The 24387-nt window shown below is 42.0% G+C and overlaps 1 protein-coding gene across 8 annotated transcripts in view; it reads right to left on the bottom strand.

Moving 5' to 3' along the window:
- Positions 1–8426, bottom strand: part of SRPK2 (SRSF protein kinase 2) — a 228973-nt gene extending 220547 nt beyond the window's left edge. For 5 of the 8 annotated variants that reach the window (XM_058523714.1, XM_058523730.1, XM_058523739.1 and 2 more), the window contains exons 1-2: positions 8300–8344; positions 7680–7734 (exon numbers count right to left, since the gene is read on the bottom strand). In XM_058523714.1, coding sequence (XP_058379697.1) covers positions 7680–7734; positions 8300–8329 — 85 coding nt within the window. In that variant the 5' untranslated portion in view covers positions 8330–8344. Of the gene's footprint in view, positions 1–7679; positions 7735–7828; positions 7892–8299 lie in introns of those variants that run through there. The other 3 variants (XM_058523758.1, XM_058523777.1, XM_058523749.1) reach the window with 2 other exon arrangements.
- Between the last annotated feature and the right edge of the window lie 15961 nt (positions 8427–24387).

Here is a 24387-nt window from a genome sequence, read left to right as displayed (position 1 = left end):
CAGTGGTCATCACACTCTCCTACAATGGTCTGTTGACCAGGCAATCTCTCCTACTTGCCTGTTAATACTTGGCTTTATTTACCTTACTTAATCTTCCCAGCATCCAACACAGTGCCTAGCACTAGGTATCTGCTTCATACACATTTGTCGTATTGAATCATATTGCTGGTAAGCAAAAATGTTTTGTTGAATAAACAAATGTGTAACAAAACAAGTCAAAAATAAGTGATTACCTTCCATGGGAGGTATTCCAAAGTCATGGGCTTGTGAGCTTGAGTTCACACCTCAGGCAAGGTTTAAGAAACCTAATAAAGACATAAACCTGTACAACAGCATTCCTAAATTGTCTCACCTGTGATTTACTGACCCAGTGCCTCTAATCCCATGCCTATCATTTTCTGCAGCAGTCAGAACCCACACTATAGAAAACGGATAAGCAATAACCTACAGGAGCCACCTACCAACAGAAAGTCAAGAGCCCAAAGGATACAGAACAGAATCCCATCACCAACAGCACAAAGATCACAGACATCGTGCAGAGCGAAAAAGAGAGACAGAGCAACAGACATCAAGAGACCAAGTTGTGGGGCCGACCCCGTGGCTGAGCGGTTAAGTGCACGCACTCCGCTACTGGCGGCCAGGGTTCGGATCCCGGGCGCGCACCGATGCACCACTTGTCCGGCCATGCTGAGGCCCTGTCCCACATACAGCAAGTAGAAGGATGTGCAACTATGACATACAACTATCTACTGGGGCTTTGGGGAAAAAAAAAAGGAGGAAGATTAGCAATAGATGTTAGCTCAGCACCAGTCTTCCTCAGCAAAAAGAGGAGGATTGGCATGGATGTTAGCTCAGGGCTGATCTTCCTCCCAAAAAAAAAAAGAGAGACCAAGTTGTGAGGGCCGGCCCCATGGCCTAGCGGTTAAAGTTCAGCATGCTCCACTTCAGCAGTCCAGGTTCCAATCTTGGGCACAGACCTACACCACTAGTTAGACGTGCTGTGGCAGCGACCCACATACAAACCAGAGGAAGACTGGCACAGATGTCAGCTCAAGGCGAATCTTCCTCAGCCCAAAAAAAAAGGAGACCAAGTTGCTAACTCACTAGAAAGTCGCAAACATAAGCCCTCCAGCAATCATATTCTTGGGTATTTATTCTACAGAAATGGAAACATCTTCACATAAAAACCTGTGCACAAATGTTCAGCAGGTTTATTTGGAAGAATCAAAAACTAGAAACTATCCAAATGTCCTTCCACAGGTGAATGGATAAACAAACTGTGGTACATTCACATTATGAAATACTACTCAGCAATAAAGAGGAATGAGCACTGATACACCCAACAACACAGATGAGTCTCAAGGGCATTATGCTAAGTGAAAAAATGTCAAAAGGTTACATACTGTATAATTCCACTTACATAACATTCTCAAAGTGGCAAAATTACAGTGATAGAGAATAGATCAGTGCTCGCCAGGGGTTAGCGGTGAGGGGAGGGTATGATTATTAGACTAACAAGAGGGAGTTTCTTTATGGTGATGAAGTAGTTCTGCATCCTAATCGTGACGAAGATTACACTAATCTATACAAGCAATAATATTTGATAGAACTACATCACGCACACAGAGCATGTAAAAACTGGTGAAATCTTACTTGAGCTAATAGCATTGTGCCAATATCAATTTCCTGGTTTTGACAACGTTCTATGGTTACGTAAGATATCACCACTGGGGGAAGCTGGATGAAGGTTCACAGGGAACCCTATACTACTTCTGCAACTTCTTGTAAGTCATATTATTTCAAAATAAAAAGTTTTAACTTAAAAAAAAAAAGGAGTTAAAAAGTAATTTACAAAACATAGTTAAAATGTCTATATTACCTAAAGCAATCTACAGATTCAATGCAATCCCAATCAGAATCTCAATGATATTCTTCACAGAAATAGAAAAAAGAATACTAAAATTTATATGGGGCAACAAAAGACCCCGAATAGCTAAAGAAATCCTAAAGAAAAAGAACAAAGCAGGAGGCATCACAATTCCTGACTTCAAAACATACTACAAAGCAATAGTAATCAAAACAGCATGGTACTGGTACAAAAACAGACACACAGATCAATGGAACAGAATTGAAAGCCCAGAAATAAAACCACACATATACGGACAGCTAATTTTCGACAAAGGTGCTAAGGACATGCAATGGAGAAAGGAAAGTCTCTTCAATAAATGGTGTTGGGAAAACTGGACAGCCACATGCAAAAGAATGAAAGTGGACCATGTGCTATCGCCATTCACAAAAATTAACTCAAAATGGATCAAAGACCTGAAGGTGAGACCTGAAACTATAAAACTCATAGAAGAAAATATAGGCAACACACTATTTGACATTGGGTTTAAAGGAATCTTTTCGGATGACATGCCTACCCAGACTAGGGAAACTAAAGAAAAAATAAACAAGTGGGACTTTATCAGACTAAAGAGCTTTTATAAGACAAATGAAATCAGAATCAAGATGAACAAACAACCAACCAGCTGGGAGAGAATATTTGCAAAACATACATCTGACAAGGGGTTGATCTCCATAATATATAAAGAACTCACACAATTGAACAACAAAAAAACAAACAACCCGATCAAAAAATGGGCAGAGGAAATGAACAGACACTTCTCCAAGGAAGATATACAGATGGCCAATAGGCACATGAAAAGATGCTCAACATCACTAATCATCAGGGAAATGCAAATCAAAACAACACTAAGATACCACCTCACGCCCGTTAGAATGGCTATAATCACCAAGACAAAAAACAACAAATGTTGGAGAGGATGTGGAGAAACAGGAACCCTCATACACAGCTGGTGGGAATGCAAATTGGTGCAGCCTCTATGGAAAACGGTATGGAGATTCCTCAAAGAATTAAAAATAGAGATGCCCTATGATCCAGCCATCCCACTACTGGGAATCTATCCAACGCACCTGAAATCAACAATCCAAAGAGGCTTATGCACCCCTATGTTCATTGCAGCATTATTCACCATAGCCAAGAAGTGGAAGCAACCTAAGTGTCCCTCGACTGACGATTGGATTAAGAAAATGTGGTATATATATACAATGGAATACTACTCAGCCATAAAAAAAGACAAAATCGTCCCATTTGCAACAACATGGATGGACCTGGAGCGTATTATGTTAAGTGAAATAAGCCAGAAAGAGAAAGACAAACACTGTATGATCTCACTCATATGTGGAATATAAACCAACACATGGACAGAGAAAACTGGACTGTGGTTACCCGGGAAGTGGGGGTGGGGGGTGGGCACAAGGGGTGAAGGGAGTCATATATGGGGTGATGGACAAACAAAAATGTACAACCCAAAATTTCACAATGTTAGAAACCATTAAAATATCAATAAAAAAAATATATATATATAAAAAAAATAAAAAAAAAAATAAAAAAAAAGTAATTTACAGCCAAAAAAGTGAAAAGAACCCAAATGTCCATCAATGGATGGAATGGATACATAAAATGCGGTATATCAACATAATGAAACATTATTTGGCAATATAAAGGTACGAAGTACCAATACATCCTACAACATGGATGAACTCTGAACAACCTATGCTACATGAAAGAAATAAGTAAGACACAAGACCATATATTGTATGATTCCATTTGTATGAATATCCAGAATCGGTAAGTTCACAGAGACAGAAAATAAATTAGTGGTTGTTGGGGGCAGGGGAGAATGAGGAATGACCGCTAAACAAGCACAGAGTTTCTCTTTTGCGATGATGAAACTGTTCTAGAATTAGATAATGGTGATAGCTGCACAACTTCAGTATATTCAACTTTGTGAATATACTAAAAACCAGTGAATTATACACTTTAAAATATAAATTTTATGGTATGTGAATTATGTCTCAATAAAAAAATTACATGTGGGGAAAAAAAACAATAAAAAAGATCTTTAAAAAATTTTACACACATACACATGCCCCTGAGCAAAAATCTATCCCAAGCCGTGTGATTTAGCTAACTCTTAAGATCCATGATTAAATGACACTGTAGTCCTTTCCTGCTGCCTGTTACTCACAAAGAAGCACAATTAATAATTAGCAAACCCGGGGGCCAGCCTCGTGGGTTAGCGGTTGGGTGCGAGGGCTCCGCTGCTGGCGGCCCGGGTTCGGATCCTTGGCGTGCACCGATGCAGCGCTTGTCCGGCCATGCTGAGGCCACGTCCCACATACAGCAACCAGAAGGATGTGCAACTATGACATACAACTATCTACTGGGGCTTTGGGGAAAAAAAGGAGGAGGACTGGCATGGATGTTAGCTCAAGGCTGATCTTCCTCACAAAAAGAAATAATAATAATAATTAGCAAACTAAACTCACTGAAACAATCTGATGAGATTAAAATTTTGACCCAGCTAAGTAGAGAAATCTTAATCTCATTCCTGACAACTACAAATTCCAATATACTAAAAAAGTAGCCTATAGGAATTGGCTCAATTCACAGAAGCTCACAGAATTGAATTGAACTAAAATGAATGAAGAGCCAGCTTGCATACACAAGTAGAAAATGACAAAAGTAGACCATATTACATCAAGCCAGGCCCACGGAGACACATAATTCAAGTCTGCCAGTCATTATAGTAATGCAGTTTAAAATTAGACCTATTACTCCTTTTCCTCCTCTGGAGAATTAATCAAAAAGCAAAAATACTGGGCATCAGGAGACCTGAATTCTGGTCCACACTAAGCTAACTGTGTGACCTTAACCTCTGTCAGAGCTGTCTGTAAAATGAGGAACACGTCCAAGGTCACTAGTCCCCTGAAGTCTCCCCTACCACTTCTCCCCAGCGCCACCCCTGCACCCTGAACCCAGTCACCCTCGTGTCCCACATACCACAGAAGGCCAGCTCCCCTGTCCCCCACAATCCACTCTCCACAGTGACAGCCAGCACTCTTTCTAACACAGGACTCAGATCCTGTCACTCCCATCCGTAAGCCTCCCAACGGCCCACAAGGCGAGGCCTACCCACTCCGACTCCTCCTCCCTCACCATCCTCTCAGGTAGCCCTCCAGCCTCCCTGACCCTTGGTTCCTCCAACATTCCTAGCCCACTGCTCCCCAGGGCCTTTGCCACACTCCCATCTCCTCCTCCTCACTCTAGCTTCTCTTCAAACGTCACCTCTTCAGAGAGTTGAGTGTGGAATTTGGTCCCAGACTGCTTAGATTCAACTTAACAGCTGGGCATGTTACACATGCTGCAGCCCCGGTTTCTCATCTGTAAGATGGTAATAACAACAGTGCCTACCTCACAGGGCTGTCACAAGGGATAAACACACATAAAACAGTCAACACAGTGACTGGCACAGTGTTCAAATGTCATCTGTCACTATTACTTAAGGCGCCCCATCTTAATGTTCTCCCTATCCCTTAGCGCTATCTGAAGCTGTCATCTTTACTTCTCATCCTTTTTGGGGTCCCCCCAGCCCCCCAGAACGTAAGCTTCATGAGGAGCTCTGTCTGCCTTGTTCAAAGCTCTGTCAGTCTCCTAGGAAAGGCATGCAAAAAGCCTGTGGAATATATGAATAAATATATCACATCAGGCATCCCTTTAAAATAATGTCTTGATTCAAAAAATTAAGTGAAAAATGACATTGCCTCAATCAAACAGTTATGTAATTGGGCTGGTCTCCCCTTACTAATTACCTTGCTGACCAACCAGGTCATTCAGTCCTTGGTTGGGGGGGTTTCCCTCCAATCTTATTACATAAATACAACAAACAATGGAAGAAACTGATAGATTAATCCGTGAGGCAAACGTTAATGTGGCTATATGCTAATTCTTTATAAACATACCACATACATGCAAACTGCGACACAACAAAAAAGGCTCTTGGCCATTAGGAAAGTCATACCTTGAAATATGAAACACACACTGACCTACTCAACTAAAACTGTTTTTCTACATGTATGCATATATATACATAATATACACACATATAGATTTTATATATATATGTGTATACACACACACATACACACAGCCATCCCCAAAACTGGGGACATGCTTTTTTCACCTCCTTTTTATGTTTCTGAACATAATGGGCTATGCGGAAATAAATGCTTTGAAATGAAAGTTGTGATTAAAACCCAATACTCCGGATCCTAAACATTACAGTTCTCCCCACTTATAGGCTAAACTTCTGTCATTCACCAAAGGAAATCCCAAATTTAAGGTTCTGATTGACTTGAGAGCTAGCACTAATTTTTTAAGGCATCTAAAACTACCAAATATCCATTCTGTTTTAACGTCTTAAGAATCCAATATCCAATTTTTACCCACCAGTTCCTCAAGTCCTTAATAAGTACTTTTCCCTCACTCTAATAGTTTCTTTCTTAAGAAAGGCATCATTATGTCGATATCCACGTTTTGTGAAATCCTAAAAATACTTTCAAGTTATATTCCGTTTTGAATGAACAAAAATCCTGTCATGCTATACCACCACGTTAGCAATGACTTAGGCAGTTTGCACAGATGCTACCAACGGGTATGAAATTCGCTAGGCAGAGATCAAGGCGAACAGGAAGGGAAAAAGCCTAGGAATGCTGCAGGGTAGTCCTCTAAAGGAAACAAGAAATGCTTCGGGATTTTATTTAAAGATGATCATGGACTATCATTCCCCAAAGTACCAAAAATACCTTGCCTGTATTTCTTGCTCAAAAGGAAAAGCGAAGCCACACATCTAGAAGGAGTAAAGATGTTGAACGCTGGCGGATTTTCTTAAATTAGGAATGAAAGAAGGAAAAGGAGAGAGGCCGCGGCGCTGCGGTCTCGGAGCAGTTCTCCAGGAAAGGCTTCTCGGGCGCCGGCCGCTCCCCCTCCGGTCCGCAGCCATGCTGGAGGTGGCTGGCGACTGGCACGTTTTAAATATCACCACCCCATCCATCAACTCCCCAGCACAATGCGGGCTGGGAAGCCGCGCGGGGCCGCCCGCGCACACGCCCACCGGCCCCACCAGCCCGCAACCCGGCGCGGCCGCCGCGCAGCCAAGTCACGCTCGGCCCGAGCAGAAAGTTTCGAATAAAAACCCGAGCGCCGACACGCACGGGTCTCGGAGCTGAACTCGCGCCAGGAACACGCCCGAGGCAAACCACTTGACAACCAGCTCGGGTTTTCGGCAGAAAGGCCGAGAGGCGGGGGCCGGGGAGGAAGAGGAGGCGACACACACACACACTCACACTCTCTTACGTACGCGGCTCCTCTTCCTCTGGGGCCCGCGCGCCCAGGTGGGAGCCACGCAGCAGCCTCGCGCCCGCACACGGCGCGCCGGGCGCCAGCGCCCCTCCTGGGAAGGTGCCGACCCCGGGCCGGCTCGGCGCGCCGGGGAGGGTGCGCACGCCCGGCGCCTCCCCGCCCGCCCGCCCGCCCTCGACGGCCGCAGCGGCGACTGGGGGCCGGGGGCCGGGGATGCTCGGCGGGCCGGCCGCGGGCTCGCGCGCCCCTCCCCCGCCCGCCGCCCGCGGGGCGCGCAGGAGGCGAGCGCCGGCGTCCCGGGGGACCGGCCCGCCTCCGGCCCTGGGAGCGGGGCAACTTTCCCCGGCGCGACCGCGGGCTGCGCCCGACCGGCGGGGCCGGGGGCCCGGGGGCGAGCGCAGCGTGGACTCACTTTTTCGGATGTTTCTCTCTTTTCGGCCTCCGCTTTCGGGCCTGAATGGCCAGCACTGGGGAAAGAGAAGACACACATTAACGGTCGGGCCGGCCGGCCGGCCCGCGGGGCCGCGTGGCGGGCAGGAGCGAACGCCGCGGGCCACTCACCTTTCCGGGAGCTCATCCCGACGCGGCGGAGGGCGGGCGGGGGGCTTCGCGGCGGCGGCGGCGGCGGCGGCGGCGACGCGGTGCCGAGCCGAGCCGGACTGCAGCCTCCACTCGCTCCGCCGGCCGGGAGGAGGCGGGAACCGCGCCTGCGCCGCCGCCGCCGCCGCTCCCGCGGGGGGCCCGGCAAGACCCGCCTCCGCCCGGCCCCGCCCCCGCCCCGCCCCCACCCGCCCGGTGAGCTTGGGACCCCAGCGCCGGGCCCCTCCCGTGTGTCCCGCACCCGCCCGCCGGGCCCACCTGTGCGAAGCGACCCCCCGCGACCACCGCCAGTCCCGTCCCCGACCTCCCCCTCCCCAGCCCGCGGCAGGCCTCCGCCTCCAGCGCCCCCGCGGCGGGCCCAGGCCTCCCGCCTCTCCCGGGCACCCGGCCCGCGCGACCCTCCCTCGCAGCCGCGGCCTCTCCCCTACGCACTCCGGCCAGTCGCGCCGCCCGTCTCTCCATGCGCCCTTCCTTGGCCCGCGCCTCCGCGGGTCTCACACCACCTCTCTTCGCGCGGCCTTTTCTCCCCCTTTGCTCCCCTACATCCTTGCATCCCCATGAGCGCCGCTCCTCCTCTCCGGCGGGTGTGGAAAGGGCACAGGACCAAGAACTGGGAAACCTGGGTCCTTTCACTAGCTATGTGACCTTGGAGAAGTCATCTTATCTCACACGTTTACCTACCCCGCAGGACTGCTTGAGTTTAATGAAGGAAAAGATGCAAATAGCGTGGAAAGAAGGATGAAGCTTTCGCACGTGAATTAAAGCCCAGTTCAATGAATACCACGTGTATAACAATTTAACACACCACCACAACCACCAAGTAGTTATTTTCTCCATCTTACAATGAAGAAACTGAGTCCTAGAGAGGTTAAGCAGTTTACCCAGCAATGACTGAAATCTAGGCCTAACTCAGTCCAAACTCTCCACGTATCATGCTTCCTAATTAAGATGTGAATCAACTTGATAGTGGGACAAAATGATAACTGCAGTGTTCCTTTGTTTATTTAAATACTGATAATATTTTTGAAAGATATTCATCCTGACCATTTACTCTCTCTTTGGCTATACAACTCTATTCTTAACTGATCAAAGTAGCTAGTCTTATTCTAAAGATGCTAAACCCAACAGAACAGAAGGCGCTGCTTGGAATTAAAGAGCTTTTTACTTTCTCAACTTTTTATTTTCAAAAACATCAAACCTACAGAAAAGCTATGAGAAAAACATAATGAACACCCATATTAACCCATATTCACCAGTTTTTAACATTTCGCTGCATTTGCTTTCCCTGTGTTGGGGGGGGAGAGTTGTTTTTGCTGAATCATGAGTTTTTTGCAGATAGTGTTACCCTTTACCCCTAAATATTTCAGTAAGTATCTCCTGAGACAAAGATAGTCTCCTACTTAATCAGATACTGTTATCATTCCAAGGAATTTTATTAATATAATACTATTATCTGTAACATACAGAGGTCATGTTCAAATTTTCAAAATATCCCTTTTAGCTGACTTTTTCTCCAACCCAAGATACAATCAAGGACCATGCATTGCATTTAGTTGTCACATCTTTTTAAGCTCCTTTCGTATAGAATAATGCCCGGTTTTGTTTTTTCTTATAACATTGACTTTTTTGAAGAATCCAGTTCTACTGTTTTGCAGAATGTTCCTCAGTTTGTATTCATCTGTTCCCCCTTAGATTGAAGTTACATAATTTTCTCAGGTACACTATCATAGATGATGTTGTGTTGGTCTTAGTAAATTGCATCAGGAGGGCTTTGATGTCTGTTTGTTCCATTATTGGTGATGTTGCATTTAATCATTTCTCCATGGTAAAAGTACCTTTTTTTCTTTGTATTTAAAAAGTAATCTGTGTAAAAAATGGGCAAAGGACATCAACTGATGAATGGATAAAGATGTGGTGTATATATACGATGGAATACTACTCAGCCATAAAAATGACACAATCATGGGGCCAGCCCAGTGGCATAGTGGTTAAGTTTGCACACTCCGCTTCGGCAACCTGGGGTTAGCAGGTTCAGATCCTGGGCACAGACTTATGCACCACTCATCAAGCCATGCTGTGGCAGCATCTCATATACGAAATAGAGGAAGATTGGCACAGATCTTAGCTCGGGGCTAATCTTCCTCAGCAAAAAGAGGAACATCAGCAACAGATGTTAGCTCAGGGCCGATCTTCCTCACCAAAAAAAAAAAAGACGCCATCATCACATTTGCAACAACATGGATGGACCTTGAGGGTATTATGTTAAGCAAAATAAGCCAGACGGAGAAAGACAAACACCACATGATTTCAGTCATATGTGGAAGATAAAGTAACACATGGACAAAGAAGGCAAATCAGTGCTTACCAGAGGGGAAGGGAGATGGGGGGTGGGTGAAAGGGGTAAAGGGGCGCATACGTATGGTGAAAGATAAAAATTAGAGTATTGGTAGTGAGCACAATGCAGTCTATACAGAAACTGATAAATGATAATGTACACTTGAAATTACACAATGTTATAAACCATTATGACCGCAATAAAATAATTAAAAAAAAAAAGTTTGTCATGTCTGTAGCTGTTACACTGTGAACAGCACAGAACCTCGAGGAACATTCTTCCAGTGTTGGAAAACTATCATCCAATTCAGCCAACAAGGTCACTCGATATCCTTGGCGGATGAGTTAAGATTCAACATGTGCTTCACTCTTGTCCTTTCATCTCACTCTTGAGTGTAAATGAAAACATCAACCAACATTTATGTCGGAACTATACTCAAGAGTCGGTGACATGAAGGACTTCTTGTGGAATCAGATAGTAATCAAGCATTTGTTCATGGTCTGATTTTCTCAAATCCTGGATGAATTGTAACCACAGGTTGGCTACAGATGTAACGGTTGGCAAAAATCAAAGAAAGCATTCTAGGGGGCTGGCCCAGTGGCATAGTGGTTATGTTCACTGCTCTCTGCTTTGTCGGCCGGGTTCACGGGTTCAGATCCTGGGCTTAGACCTACACCTCTCACCAAGCCATTGCTGTCGTGGCAATCCACATACAAAATAGAGAAAGATGGGCACAGGTGTTAGCTCAGGCCACTCTTCCTCAAGCAAAAAGAGGAAGGTTGGCAACAGGTGTTGCCTGTTAGCTCGGGGCCAATCTTCCTCGACAAAAGGAAAAAAAAACATTCTAGAGAACAATTGGTGCTGTAGAATTTACAATAAAAAGGATTGTATATTTTAGTATGATTTGTAAATTGTGTGCTATTTTACGGTTTTATACAGATAAAATGTATAATATACTTATGTACGTAAAAAAAAAAAAATGGGCAAAGGACTTGAATAGACATTTCTCCAAAGAAGAGAAACAAAGATGCTCATCATCACTGGAGAAATGCAAAGCAACATCACAATGAGATACCACTTCACACCTACTAGGATGACTACAATTTTTTTTAATGGAAACTAAGTGATGGCAAGGATGTAGAGACATTGGAATCCTCGTACATTGCTGGTGAGAATGTAAAAGGATGCAATCACTGTGGAAAACAGTTCCACAGTTCTGCAAAAAGCTAAATATAGGATTATTAGCAATTCTACTCTTAAGTATATATTCAGAAGAATTGAAAACAGGTACTCAAACAAATCCTTGTGTGCAACCGTTCATAGCAGCACTGATCACAGTAGCCAAAAGGTTAGAAACAACCCAAATATCCATCAACACATGAATGGATAAATTGTGGTATAGACATACAATGAAATATTTTTCAGCCATAAAAAGGACTAAAGAACTGATACATGCTACAACGTGGATGAACCTCAAAAACAGTCTGCCGAGTGAAAGAAGCTAGACACAAAAGGTCATATATTGTACCACTCCATTTACATGAAACATCAGGAACAAGCAAATCTGCAGAAAGCAGATTGGTGGTAGCCAGTGGCTTGGGGGAGGGGAAACGCGGAGCAACTGCATCATGGGTCCGGGGTTTTATTTTGTACTGAGAAAATGTTTTGGAGCTAGATAGAGGTGGTGGTGGCACAACATTGTAAATGTAGTAAATGCCACTGAATTGTTCATTCTAAAATGATTAACTTTATGTTATGTGAATTTCACCATGATTTTGTTTTATGGTTCTGTGGGGTAATATTTTGAGACCATGTGAGTATCCTTCCCCAAGAATCTTCACTCTATGGGTTAGCACCCATTGATGATGCTTGCCTGAATCAATTGTTACTATAGTGGTTGTAGAATAATAATATTATAATCCTAACATTCCATCTGTTCCATCTATGTTAATTAGGTGACATTCTTATGTAAAGAAGAGCTTTCATTTCTCCTGCCACCCCTTTGTTCTCTGTTTGTTTTTGGCTTGTTTTTTGTTTTTATTTTTGGTTTCAATATTGACAGTAATTACTGTCACTTTGATTTTTGATTCTTGAATTGCCCCATACTTGACCAGGGAAGACACTTTCAACTTTTAGTGTCCTTCGGACACATCCCAATCAGTTTTTGAGCACCTCTTCACTTTCTGGCACAAGATGTTCCAGGAAACTTTGTGCTTTCCCTAACTGGGTCTCAGAACCAGCCATTTTGCTGGTCTTGACTCCTTCTAGAAGGTGATTAAAAGCTTTGAAGCCAAAGAAATCCGATTTTAAAACCAGTTTCTTTTATTATTTTTAATAGCTTTACTGAGATATAATTCACATACCATACAATCAACACATTTAAAGTACAAAAGGCAATGTTTTTTAGGATTGTTGTGCAACCACCACAACAATCTAATTTTAAAACATTTTGTCACCCATAAAAGAACCTCCATAACCATTAGCAGTCACTCCCCATTTCCCCCAACCTCCCCTTGCTCAAGGCCTAGGCAACCACTAATCTCCTGTCTCTATAGCCCTGCCTATTCTGGACAGATCATATAAATGCAATCATATACTATGTGGCCTTTTGTGACTGGCTTCTTTCACTTAGCTTAATGTTGAAACCCATTTCTGCCTCTTAATTTCTGCATAACCTTGGGCAAGTTACTTAATTACAACATCTGGGAAACGGTAATAATATTAATACCAATCCTGCTAGATCAATGTGATAATCAAATAAGGAAAGTAAATATTCAATAAATGGTAATTACCATTAACATTAGTTGGGAAATCACACCCCATCTCTTTGCGTCCATTTGTTCAACAAATATTTCTCAAACACCTGCTATGCAGCTGGCATTATTCAAGGTATTGAGTCTACAGCAGTGAACAAAGCACACAAGACTCTCCCTGCCCTCGTGGGACATTCTACTGCCAGAAGACAGAAAATAAACAAAGTAAATATGTGAAATATATATTATATTTACTGGATGGCAATAGTGTCTATGACAAGAAGAATCAAAACAAAACAGCAACCTGTTGGGAACGTGTTTAGAAAAGGCCTCACTGAAAAGGGAACACTTAGTTAAAGACCTCAAGGTGATCTTACCAGTCTTTTTACTTCTATAAACCAGGAGAGAACTATATTTGCTACCTAGAATATTTGTGAATTGCTTTGAATTTATTAAATTAAAATATACCAACTTAATTATCAATAAACAAATTTACACATACTATATTAGATGCTCAAAGAAAGAAGGACAAATTATAGACCCAGTTTCTGCCTATTTGGAAATTAAAAATTTCTTTAAGATACATCATAATTTAGAATGATATTTTAAAGGAAATACCAAAAAAAAAAGAAGAAACAAAGTAAGAGAGTACAAGTTTAATTTTTTAATTCTACCATCACTTATTGCTACAGAAATCAAATTACTGATTACGTGCATATTATAATCAAGAAGGGGAAATATTAGAACTGGATATATCTTGGTCTCTTAGCAGTCCAAAAGGAGTGAAAAGGGTGGTATATATGCATTTTTTCCCTTACATAGCATAATGGAATTCCAGGCGAACACATCATATTCATTTTTACCAAATATGTGAGAAAATTAAAGAATGCCGCAAATCCAATTGCACTCCAGTATTTCCCAGTGAAGCTACGAAGTCGTGTTGTAGCTTAGAAGGTATATTTAGTACGTCATAAAATTGGAAACAGACTTGAGAAGTCGTATAATCCATCCTGGGGCCTTTAGTAGATGAGAACCTAGCCTCCTTCCAAAGGCTTTCCAATGCTTTTAAATTTTTAGGGAAGTTTCTTTATACCTAATCTCCACTTTCTATTATGAAGCTTCAGCCTGTCTCTTGTTGTTTCACTGGAGCATATTTCTCAGTGGCACTAGCACCATTATAACAGGGTGTAACACAAAAGTGAGTGTACAGAGCAGTAGAGCCAGACTGCCAGAGTTCAAATCTCAGTTCTGCCATCAGCTAGCTGGGTAACCTTGGGCAAGTTACTTGGTTTCTCTGCACCTTGGTTTCCTGATCTGCAAAATGCGGGTAGTACTATTACCTACCTACATTTGTTATGAGGATTAAATGAGTTATTTCGTATAAAATGCTTCGAGAAGGATCTACGTGTTCAATAAATATTAGCTATTCTTATATATATGTACATTAAGACACGTATTACTTATCTATTGCTGCATAACAAATTTCTCTCAAATTTAGCCACCTAAAACAACAAACGTTTATTATCTCACGATTTCTGTGGTCCAGGAATTTGGGAGCAGTTTAGCTGCAGAGTCAAGATGTCACCTGGGGCTGCAGTCATCTGAAGGCTTGAGTCAGGCTGGAAGATCTGTTACGAAGATGGCTCCCTCATATGGCTGATAGCAGGAGGCCTCCGGTTCTGGCTGGCTGTTTCAAAGAGGCCTCACTTCCTCCACCTAGATCCTTCCATAGGGCTGCTTGAGTGTCTGGCTTCCTCCAGAGTGAATGGTCCAAGAGAGAGCAAGGAAGAAACTACAATGCCATTTATGACCTACTCTCAGAAGTCACAATCCCTCATTTCCACCACATTCTATTCATTAGAGACAAGTATAGCCCATGCTCAAAGGAGGGGAGTAAAACCACTTCTTGAAGGGAGGGTTATCAGAGAATGTGTGGGCTTATTTTTAAACCACCACAAGGGGTCATTCCTTCTTTCTTTTAGTGCCTCTGATTTGCATGTGAGAGCCTTTAGAGACCTCTCATTTGGCTACTGTCTCAACAGTAGAAATGAAAGGATTTTCAGTTCAACATTCAGACTAAAGCAAAGGGAACGTAGGCTAGATAGATTATCTAGAGGAAATCATCAGTAGTAATAAATTTGTTATAAATAAAATGCCTACTACATATAAGACTCCTACATAAGTCAGCTAAAAAATGGCTCCTGAAGATTTGCCCAGGGCTGTATTAGGATGGATTTAGAATATTGACTAATATGCCAGCATATATCTAAATAGATTAAATGGTCTGGCCATAATAAACTATGCTGAACTTTCCCACTATGGGCTCTGTTTCTTTCAAGTATTTAGACACAGATATAGCCATGATAGAATACTCATTTCTCAAGTACTTAAACTCTCTGAGTATAAGAATTTGGCTTTCTATTTTATTATAATTGATTTAAAAATCGGGTATAAAATATAACATAAAAATAAGCTGAATATGATTTTACTCATAGTGAAACATATTCTGTTCTAGCATAGTTCGTAATCAATTCTTCAAAAATGTATATTTATAACTTTCAGGTAGGTATGGGCATTGTATATGGAGATAAAATATACTTTACCATTAAAAAGCAGCTTTAGGGCCAGCCCCAGTGGCCTAGCGGTTAAATTCATTGTGCTGTGCTTCAGTGGCCTGGGTTCGGTTCCTGGGCGCAGATTTACACCACTGGTCAGCTTGCTGCGGCAGAAACCCACATACAAAATAGAGGAAGACTGGTACAGGTGTTAGCTCAGAGCAAATCTTCCTCAGCAAAAAAAAAAAAAAGTAGGTTTGTAATCCTCATTATTATAGTATTTAATTGTATTTATTTTTTAAACTTTTTTATTGTTACATAAAATACATATAGAAATATGCATAAATCACAAGGGTACAGTAAGTTGAAGACACCTGTATGTAAAAATATTGAACATCACCAGTACTTTGAAAGTCCCTCCTTGTCCCTCCTCAGTTACTACTCCCTCCAAGGTAACCTCTCTTCTAACTTCTAACACTACTGAGTAATGCCGCCTGGTTTTTAGTCTTACAGAAATGGAATCATACACTAGGTACACTTTTCCATCTGTCTTCTTTTGCTCAACGTTATGTTTGTGCTACTGAGCCGTGCGTTGCATGCAGTAATATTTTCATTGTTGTATAGTTTTCCATTGTATGAGTATACCACTTTTTTTTCATCCACTGGTGCCATTTATGAAACTACTGTATCTTAACCCCAAACTCACCTTTCTATTCTCAGCTTTGTAATGAGGGAGCTGTGACTCAGCTAACATTGCTCTTTTGCCCATGGGCTCCCATTAGCTCTGCCGGTTGGTGGCACTGGAGGGAGATTGGAAGGCTAGAGAAGTGAGAAGGGGCTTGCTCCTTCCTGTTTGCTGGCTGTTCTTGTCACCATGATCTCAGCACAGGCCCTCAGCAGCTGCTGGTTCCAGTCTCAAGTTTTATGGTGCCCCTCGAACTAGCCTCATTGTGTTCCCTTAGAAGGACAATCAACTCCAGGTAGTATCCCCTCCACAGACATCTGGGTCCCAGCTCCCTCCTCTAAGCTTCTGAGGTCTAATAACCCATCTCTTCACTTTGGTCCCAGTCCTAGAGATGTGCGCCGATTCCTGCATTATTACTGTCTTACCTCAGTGTCTCCTTTATCCTTCTGTAGTTCTCCAATACCTGTTCAACCAAACAATGCCTTCTATTAATTTTTTTGTTAAAGTAACTGATGTAACTGCAATTAAAAATGTAAATACTTTATGTTTTCTCTCTCAACTCTAATGGATACATAATTCTACCAGGAATGGGTAATTGCATTGTCTCCAGTTTGGGCTATTGTGAATAGTGCTGCTATGAATGTTCTTGTACGTGTCTTCTTTTTTTTTGAGGAAATTGGCCCTGTGCTAACATCTGTTGCCAATCTTCCTCTTTTTTTTTTTTTTTCCTCCCCAAAGCCCCAGTACATAGTTGTGTATTATAGTTGTAGAGTTGTAGCTCTTCTATGTGGGATGCTGCCTCAGCATGGCTTGATGAGCGGTGAGTGTGTCCAAGCCCAGGATCTGAATGGGTGAACCAGGGCCGCTGAAGCAGAACGCACGAGCTTAACCGCTACACCACCAGGCAGGCTCTCTTGTACATGTCTTTTTGTGAATGTGTGTATATATCTGGAAATGGAATTGCCAGGTCATAGGGTATGTGTGTTCACTTTCAGCAGATATTGCCCAAAGTTTCCAAAGTGGCTGTGCCAATAATTGCATTGATTTTAAGGCATTTCCAGGACCTCACACTTGATTCTCAGAACTTTTAAAATTTAGAATAAAAGTAAATAAATTCCACACTATTATAATTTAATCTCTACTTCAGAATGTTACAGTGCTAAAGAAAACTAGACTCTGTTGCTTGAGGATAGACTTTGTGTCCTTAATTTCTCTATCAGCGCCTGGCACATAGTAGGTGATGTTGAATAAATAATGAGAACAAAAGGATGTTTAAATCTGTTCTTTTGTGTAGTTAAACTAATGTGAAACAGTAATGTAAATTGAGGTCAGTCCTATTCAGGGGCTGCTCAGTGACCCCAGCACCACTCCACTGGGCAGCTATAGGTAAACAGGCCTCAGTTTCCACAGGTTGCTTCTACTGCCCTGCAAGACCCATTTCTCTCCTCACAGTCCACTTCAATGACTTGATACAGGGGCAGACCCAACATAACAGTGGCAGGGGGTCTGCTCGTGGCTTGGGGCAGCCTTGTGTTAGCACATCAACCTCATCATTCAAACCCTCTCTCAAGAATCTTTAATGGAGATCCCAAACTGAATTGAATCCCTTTGAGATTTATTCTTTTTATTTTATTTTATTTTATTTCATTTATTTTTTTTTTAAAGATTTTATTTATTTATTTTTTCCCCCAAAGCCCCAGCAGATAGTTGTATGTCATAGCTGCACATCCTTCTAGTTGCTGCATGTGGGCCGCGGCCTCAGCATGGCCGGAGAAGCGGCCCGTCGGTGCACGCCCGGGATCCGAACCCGGGCCGCCAGCGGCGGAGCGCGTGCACTTAACCGCTAAGCCACTGGGCCGGCCCTATTCTTTTTTTTTTTATAATTTTATTTATTTATTTACTCCCCCAAAGCCCCAGTAGACAGCTGTATGTCATAGTTGCACATCCTTCTAGTTGCTGTATGTGGGACGCGGCCTCAGCACTGCCGGAGAAGTGGTGCGTCGGTGTGCGCCCGGGATCCGAACCCGGGCCGCCAGCAGCAGAGCGCGCGCACTTAACCGCTAAGCCACAGGGCCTGCCCGAGATTTATTCTTAAAGGGACTCAGACTCCAGGGTGCTTCCTTCAAATCTCTGAAATGCCTTAAGAATCACCTATAGAAGCCCCAAGGCAAACAGCCCACATCTGCAGACCCCACCCGAAACTTTCTCCAGCCTGACTCTCAAGAACCAATGGGTTTCTAGCACCTGCTGGGAACTCAGGCTTCCTGACTTAAGCTGACCATGGAGAAACAGTAGCAGCTTGCTAGAAGATGTTAATATACGAGGCTGACCATCATCTAGCACATTTAAATCTACTCAACAAAAATTAGGGCAGGAGGAAGGAGGAGGAGGAGTGAAGGCAACATACACATTTGTTTATAAAGTAATCTTTATGCTTCCTAGAACAACACAGTTTCCAACTGCATAAACCTATTTTTATATAATACAGGATTGTTAGGGTGACATTATTCTGATTTTACAAGTAATATAACTTTATTGAGGTTCTATTAACAGAGTAGTCAAAATAATCCGTGAAGCGGGGATTTTTTCACTGACAAAATGATGAGCAAGCAGATATACCCAACAATGAATTACAGACAATTGTATTTTTGAATCTCTGGGTGTGTAAGGCATGTTTTTGTGACTCATCACATGCAGTGACTTATAGCAAATGGATGTCTCTTCTCATGCACTATTTGTCACCAGAGAGGAGGCCAACATGTTCTGATGTCATCATGCAAGGTGGTACAAGTAGCTCCTATTTCTGACTCCTCGGACATTTCTTCAGTTCTTGTTGTTTCCCTCTCCTTTCCCCTTCCTGTCTAATGCTAGAGTCGTAGTCACCCAATACCTTGCCCTACGCATCTCTTCTATTTGGCTGTTAGTGAGTTGTATCCTATAGAACAAACTGATAAAATGCCTTCCTGGGTTTTGTGAGCTGTTCTAGCAAATTATCAAACCTGAGGAGGGGGTTGTGGGAACCCCTAGTTTATAGCCAATCACTCAGAAGCATGGGTGGTCTTTCTAGGACTTGCAACTGGTGTTTGAAACTGGGAGGAGGCACAGCTTTTGAAACTGAGCCCTTAAGCTTTGGGGTCTGTACTAACTCCGGGTAGTGTCAGAATTGAATTCAATTGTTGAAAACCCAGGTGGTGTCCTGAGAATCACAGATTTGGTTATTGGTTTTGGAAAACACTCCAGAGTCCCCATTTTGCAGTAGGTAGGAGAGCTAGGACACACGCAATTTTTTGACTCAACATCAACTTCTTTTTCCACATTGATTCCTCCTCTCGAGAAATTTTTTTTTTCATGAATCATAAAACATTGCCCATGCCCTCTTTGTTTGTATAAAAGAACTAGAGACCATTAAACCTAAAATCAAAAGAGAAAAAAATGAAGGGTAAGAGCTCCCGTGATAGTCACACCAGTAGGCAGACTCCAGCTGCAGCAAAAATTTCTGGAGGGAATAAAAGCTCTTATAACCCAATCCAAAGTTCTGAGGAGAAAATCGAGTTGACAGTCATATATTTATGTATATGCACATGTAGCATCACTAGAAATGTGCTATCTAAGATGTCTGAAAACAAATAAACTGAATATCGTGAGAGCAAACTTATCTGCTAATAGTTCCTGGCAAACATTAAAATCAATTTAGAGGAGACAGTGATGCTGGAAGTGTCCAGAAAATGAGTTGTGCTGAGATATATAAAACAAAAACCTTCTTACTATGAATATTTTCAGTGAGAAAAGGTCTGAAAAATAGACCAATGTCTTCTAAAAGTACAAATAGGTAGTTCTATAATGACAAGCTACAATTACTGTATCGTCCTGCATATTAATTTCTAATGGAGTTTGGGAGCCCCTCTGACTTGCAGCACCTTGGACAGAGGATAGGGTGGTTTTCATTGGCCTCAGCAGCTTTCCGGGGCTCTTGTTTAGATTCTATCTTATACCATATATCTATGAACATGCTCCTCCACTTCTTCATCTTGGAGAAAAACTGTCTTCTAAATAGTTTTCCCCCTAGATTGTTTTGTTCAACTACATAAAATTGTGGTTTTAAAAATGTAAATATATAATCCTAGGAAAAAAACGTAAAAATATTTTCACACTTAAGGTACAAGATTACTGTAATGTCTTTCACTGGTTGACTAGTCTTTTGATACCCAGCCTTCCTCACTACAAATGTCCTGTGCTACTAACACTATAGCCAGACATTCCTCATCCCCTCCTTCAGACAGCTCGCTGCTAATCAGAGCCTTATAGAAACTTGCTTCCGTAGCCCCAGCAGAAGAAAAAGCTTACTTGTTCTTATTTCCCTTGAACCACCCTCACACTTTCTCTCCTCCTTTGTCATGTACCAGATCCAAACCAACTCCCTCCAGTAGCAGACATCATTGGATGCCCACCCAGAAACCATTTTCATTTTAATCCATGCTGGAAGAGCTCTATTTTTTGTTTCTGTGTTCACCATCCCTCCATGATTTGAGTTCATTTTGATTGATCTAATCCAGTGGTTCTCAAAGTTGTTGGTCTCAAAATCTCTTGACACTCTCAAAAATGGTTGAGAACCTCAAAGGACTTTTGTGTTATGTATAGCTACTTACACTAGAAATTAAGATCAGAAAAATTTTTATTTATTAATTTATTTAAAAATAACAATAATACACCCACTACATGTTCATTTAAATGACATTTGTAGCGAAAAATAACTATTTTTCTGACATACAATATTTAGTTAGAAAAGTAGCACTGTTTTACACTTTGCAAATCTCTCTAACGTCTGACTTAATAGAAGACGAATTTCATATCTGTATCTGCAGTCAATCCTTTGCCATCCCATGTCATGTAGCCTCTGGAAGACTCCACTGTCCACTCCTGAGAGAATGAGAATTAAAAGGAAAATATGAAAAATGAAAGTAGTTTAGACTAGCTAAAAGGATCTCCAGGGCTTCCCAGACCACATGTTAGGAGCCACTGGTTTAAACCCATCATGGTGGTCCCTTAGGAGTAAGCATGTGACCCACTTCTTCTCAATGAGACATGAAGGGACCTCTTCTAGAGGACTTTTTGGAAAGGTTTTTTTTGTCCTTAAAAAAAAAAGAGATGTTTATCAGCCAGTGATTGGTTTAAGAACAGAAACCACTTGGGGCTGGCCCAGTGGCGTAGTGGTTAAGTGCCCACACTCCCCTGCAGCGCGGCCCGGGGTTCACAGTTTCCGATCATGGGCGTGCACCAACGCACCACTTGTCAAGCCATGCTGTGGCGGGGTCCCATATAAAGTAGAGGAAGATGGGCATGGACATTAGCCCAGGGCCAATCTTCCTCAGCAAAAAGAGGAGGATTGGCATTGGATGTTAGCTTAGGACTAATCTTCCTCACACACACACACACAAAGAATAGAAACCACTCTAAATATACCCACAGAAAAGGGATTTAATACAGCGAATAAGGTGTTTAGAAAGTCATTGAAAGGGCTGGAAGAACAGACATCAGAGGCTGCCACTGGACTTTGATTCAACATCACGTCACTGGAGCAGCAATGCAAAGATCAGGAAGCTGCTACAACCGCCTCACACTCATGAAGCTAGGAGTTAGACTTGGGACTCCACTGTGAGCACATCGCCTCAGCCGCCTCAGCCATCTCAGCCATGAGAAGATGGTTTCCGTCTCGTTTCCATCTTTCACCTCTCTCTACTACATCTCATTGGCAGGACCTGATTCATATCCAGAATTCTAGCTGCCAAGGAATCTGGAAAATATGGTTTTTAGTTTTCTAGACTTTCCAAATAGAAGACAAGTAAAACGGATATTGAGAGAACCAATCCAAGGATCCACCACAAGCGGCAAAAGAAGAAATGATCCTTTCCTTTCTGCTGGATGCCATGATGTGAGGGGAGTCAGGAGGGAGTTCATAAAAAGAGAAGATGCTGAGGATGGCAGAGGGGAAATGGGGAAGGACACAGGGTCTTTGACAACATACTTGAGCTACTGAATTAACCAGCCTTGAAACTGCTTACCTCTAGGTTTGTTATTATATAAGATAGTAAATCTCATTATTTAAACCATTTTAAGTTGGGTTTTCACCCAACCTCTCCTTTCTAGTTTTCTCCAGCCTTTAAGCCCTTGCCTTTAGGTTCTCATATGCATGAAATAAACAACTTGACTTCTCCCTTTTCAGTCTCAGCTACAATCCGCCTACGATATGCTTTCTCTGAAGAACCCAACTTATTATCATACCTCTAGAAAGCTGAGACTGTTACTTAAACAGTAAGTAAGGTTTCAGAGGTCCATTAAAGGATCCTAGTTCAAATATCTTCCCCTCCATTGCATACAGAGATTTCACCATTAGTCATTTCTTTGAGTTGAAACTTTTCATCTCAGGAAGCAGTTTTTAATTTCTGGATGAAATTATTTATCTGAGATTTACTTAGAAATTATCCAGTGGTGGGGTTAAGGAGCGGGCAGGGATATAGGTGAGACAAAGTTGGCCACGAGTGGATAAGATTGTTGGAGCTAGATAACGGGTCCATAGGAGTAAAAAAATATTCTTTTGTACGTTTGAAATATCTCATATTAGCCCGTTAAAAGAAATCATCTTGAAAATTATAAATAGTTCACCTGAGGGTTACACATTAAGTGATTATCAGACATGAAAACTTAAAGAGACATTAACTGCTCAAATTACTCTCCATTACAACAACTAGGCTAGAGGCCATGGGATGAGAGTTTCATTGGAAGGAATAAAAGGATGAGGCAGAGATTGCACATGGTGACCTGATGTCCATATCCAGCTATAGTCGTGTTGACATGTTTTACCGGCCCATTACAGTGTATAGCAAAGCATGGTTAAAATTATTTTGTTACAGGGGTCAGCCCCATGGTCTAGTGGTTAAGTTCAGTATGCTCTACTTGGGCGGCCCGGGTTTGGTTCCTGGGTGTGAACCTATACCGCTCGTCAGTGGCCATGGTGTGGCGGTGACCCACGTACAAAATAGATGAAGATTGGCACAGATATTAGCTCAGGGCAAATCTTTCTCAGCAAATAAAAATAAAAATAAATAAATAAATAAAAATAAAAATAAATAAAATTATTTTGTTACCTACATTACAATATTAAAAATATTTATGAAGATGAATTCAGATTTTCACCTTCTGTTAAAAGTATAAGATTTGACCACACTGGAACCTCACTTCCACAAGCAACATACATTCTTTGCTTTGCCAGAATCCTCACCAGGCTTGTTTCTCACGATGACATTCAGCGTAGATAGCAGAGCCAAACTGCTCTGGGTTTGAATCCGGGCTCCACTACTTTGTGCTCTTGGACAAGTAATTTATTCTCTCTATGCCACAATTTCCTCATGTGTAAAATGGGGATGATAATAGTATCTATGTCAATGGGTTATTGAGAGGATTAAATGAATCAAAATATGCCAAGTGCTTACAACTGTACTGAGCATAGAGTAAGGGCTATATGAGTATCTTTAATCAGCATTATCATCATCAGCATCATTTTCTCAGCTCCTGTAAGCATCTGAGTTTATCATCCCTGGCTCAGACCCTCAAACTTCAATGTATACTGGAAATACATAGTGTTTAGCTTCAAATGCAATTTTTCAGGTCCCAACCCAATTTTGTTCAGTAAGTTCAATTTGGGGACCAGGAGATATGCATTTTAACAAGCAACGTGATGGTCAAACATTTTTTGATATTGCACCCTATCAGTAAGCAACACTTGAACAAAGCATCCTCAATACGACATTTACTTATTTCTATACAATTATTACATGAAATGTGGAACCAATATATTATTTGCATTAGAAACAGTACAAAATGAACATTTTAGGACAAAATAAAGATAAAATAATTTTGAAAATAATTCTATTATTCACAAAATCAAAAGACTTTTTATTCTTACCAAAAATGTTGTCAATAATACCTTTGTAGTGAGAAAAAAATGACTAATTATGGTCCTTTTAAAAATTTTAAATCTTGGTTTAACACTTTGAGAGGCAACAATTCATAGAAACACTTCTAAGTTCAGCTTACTTTGGTACTTGACTTTTTTTTTATACTTTGGTACTTGATCTTAAGGGCTATCAAAGCCAAAAGAGTATCCCATAAAGGTTTAATAACAATAATAATAATAA

The sequence above is a fragment of the Diceros bicornis genome, chromosome 3, assembly GCF_020826845.1.
Source record: "Diceros bicornis minor isolate mBicDic1 chromosome 3, mDicBic1.mat.cur, whole genome shotgun sequence".
Taxonomy (NCBI): domain Eukaryota; kingdom Metazoa; phylum Chordata; class Mammalia; order Perissodactyla; family Rhinocerotidae; genus Diceros; species Diceros bicornis.
The sequence above is the reverse complement of the archived record's forward strand: the minus strand, read 5'-3'. Positions and strand labels throughout refer to the sequence as shown.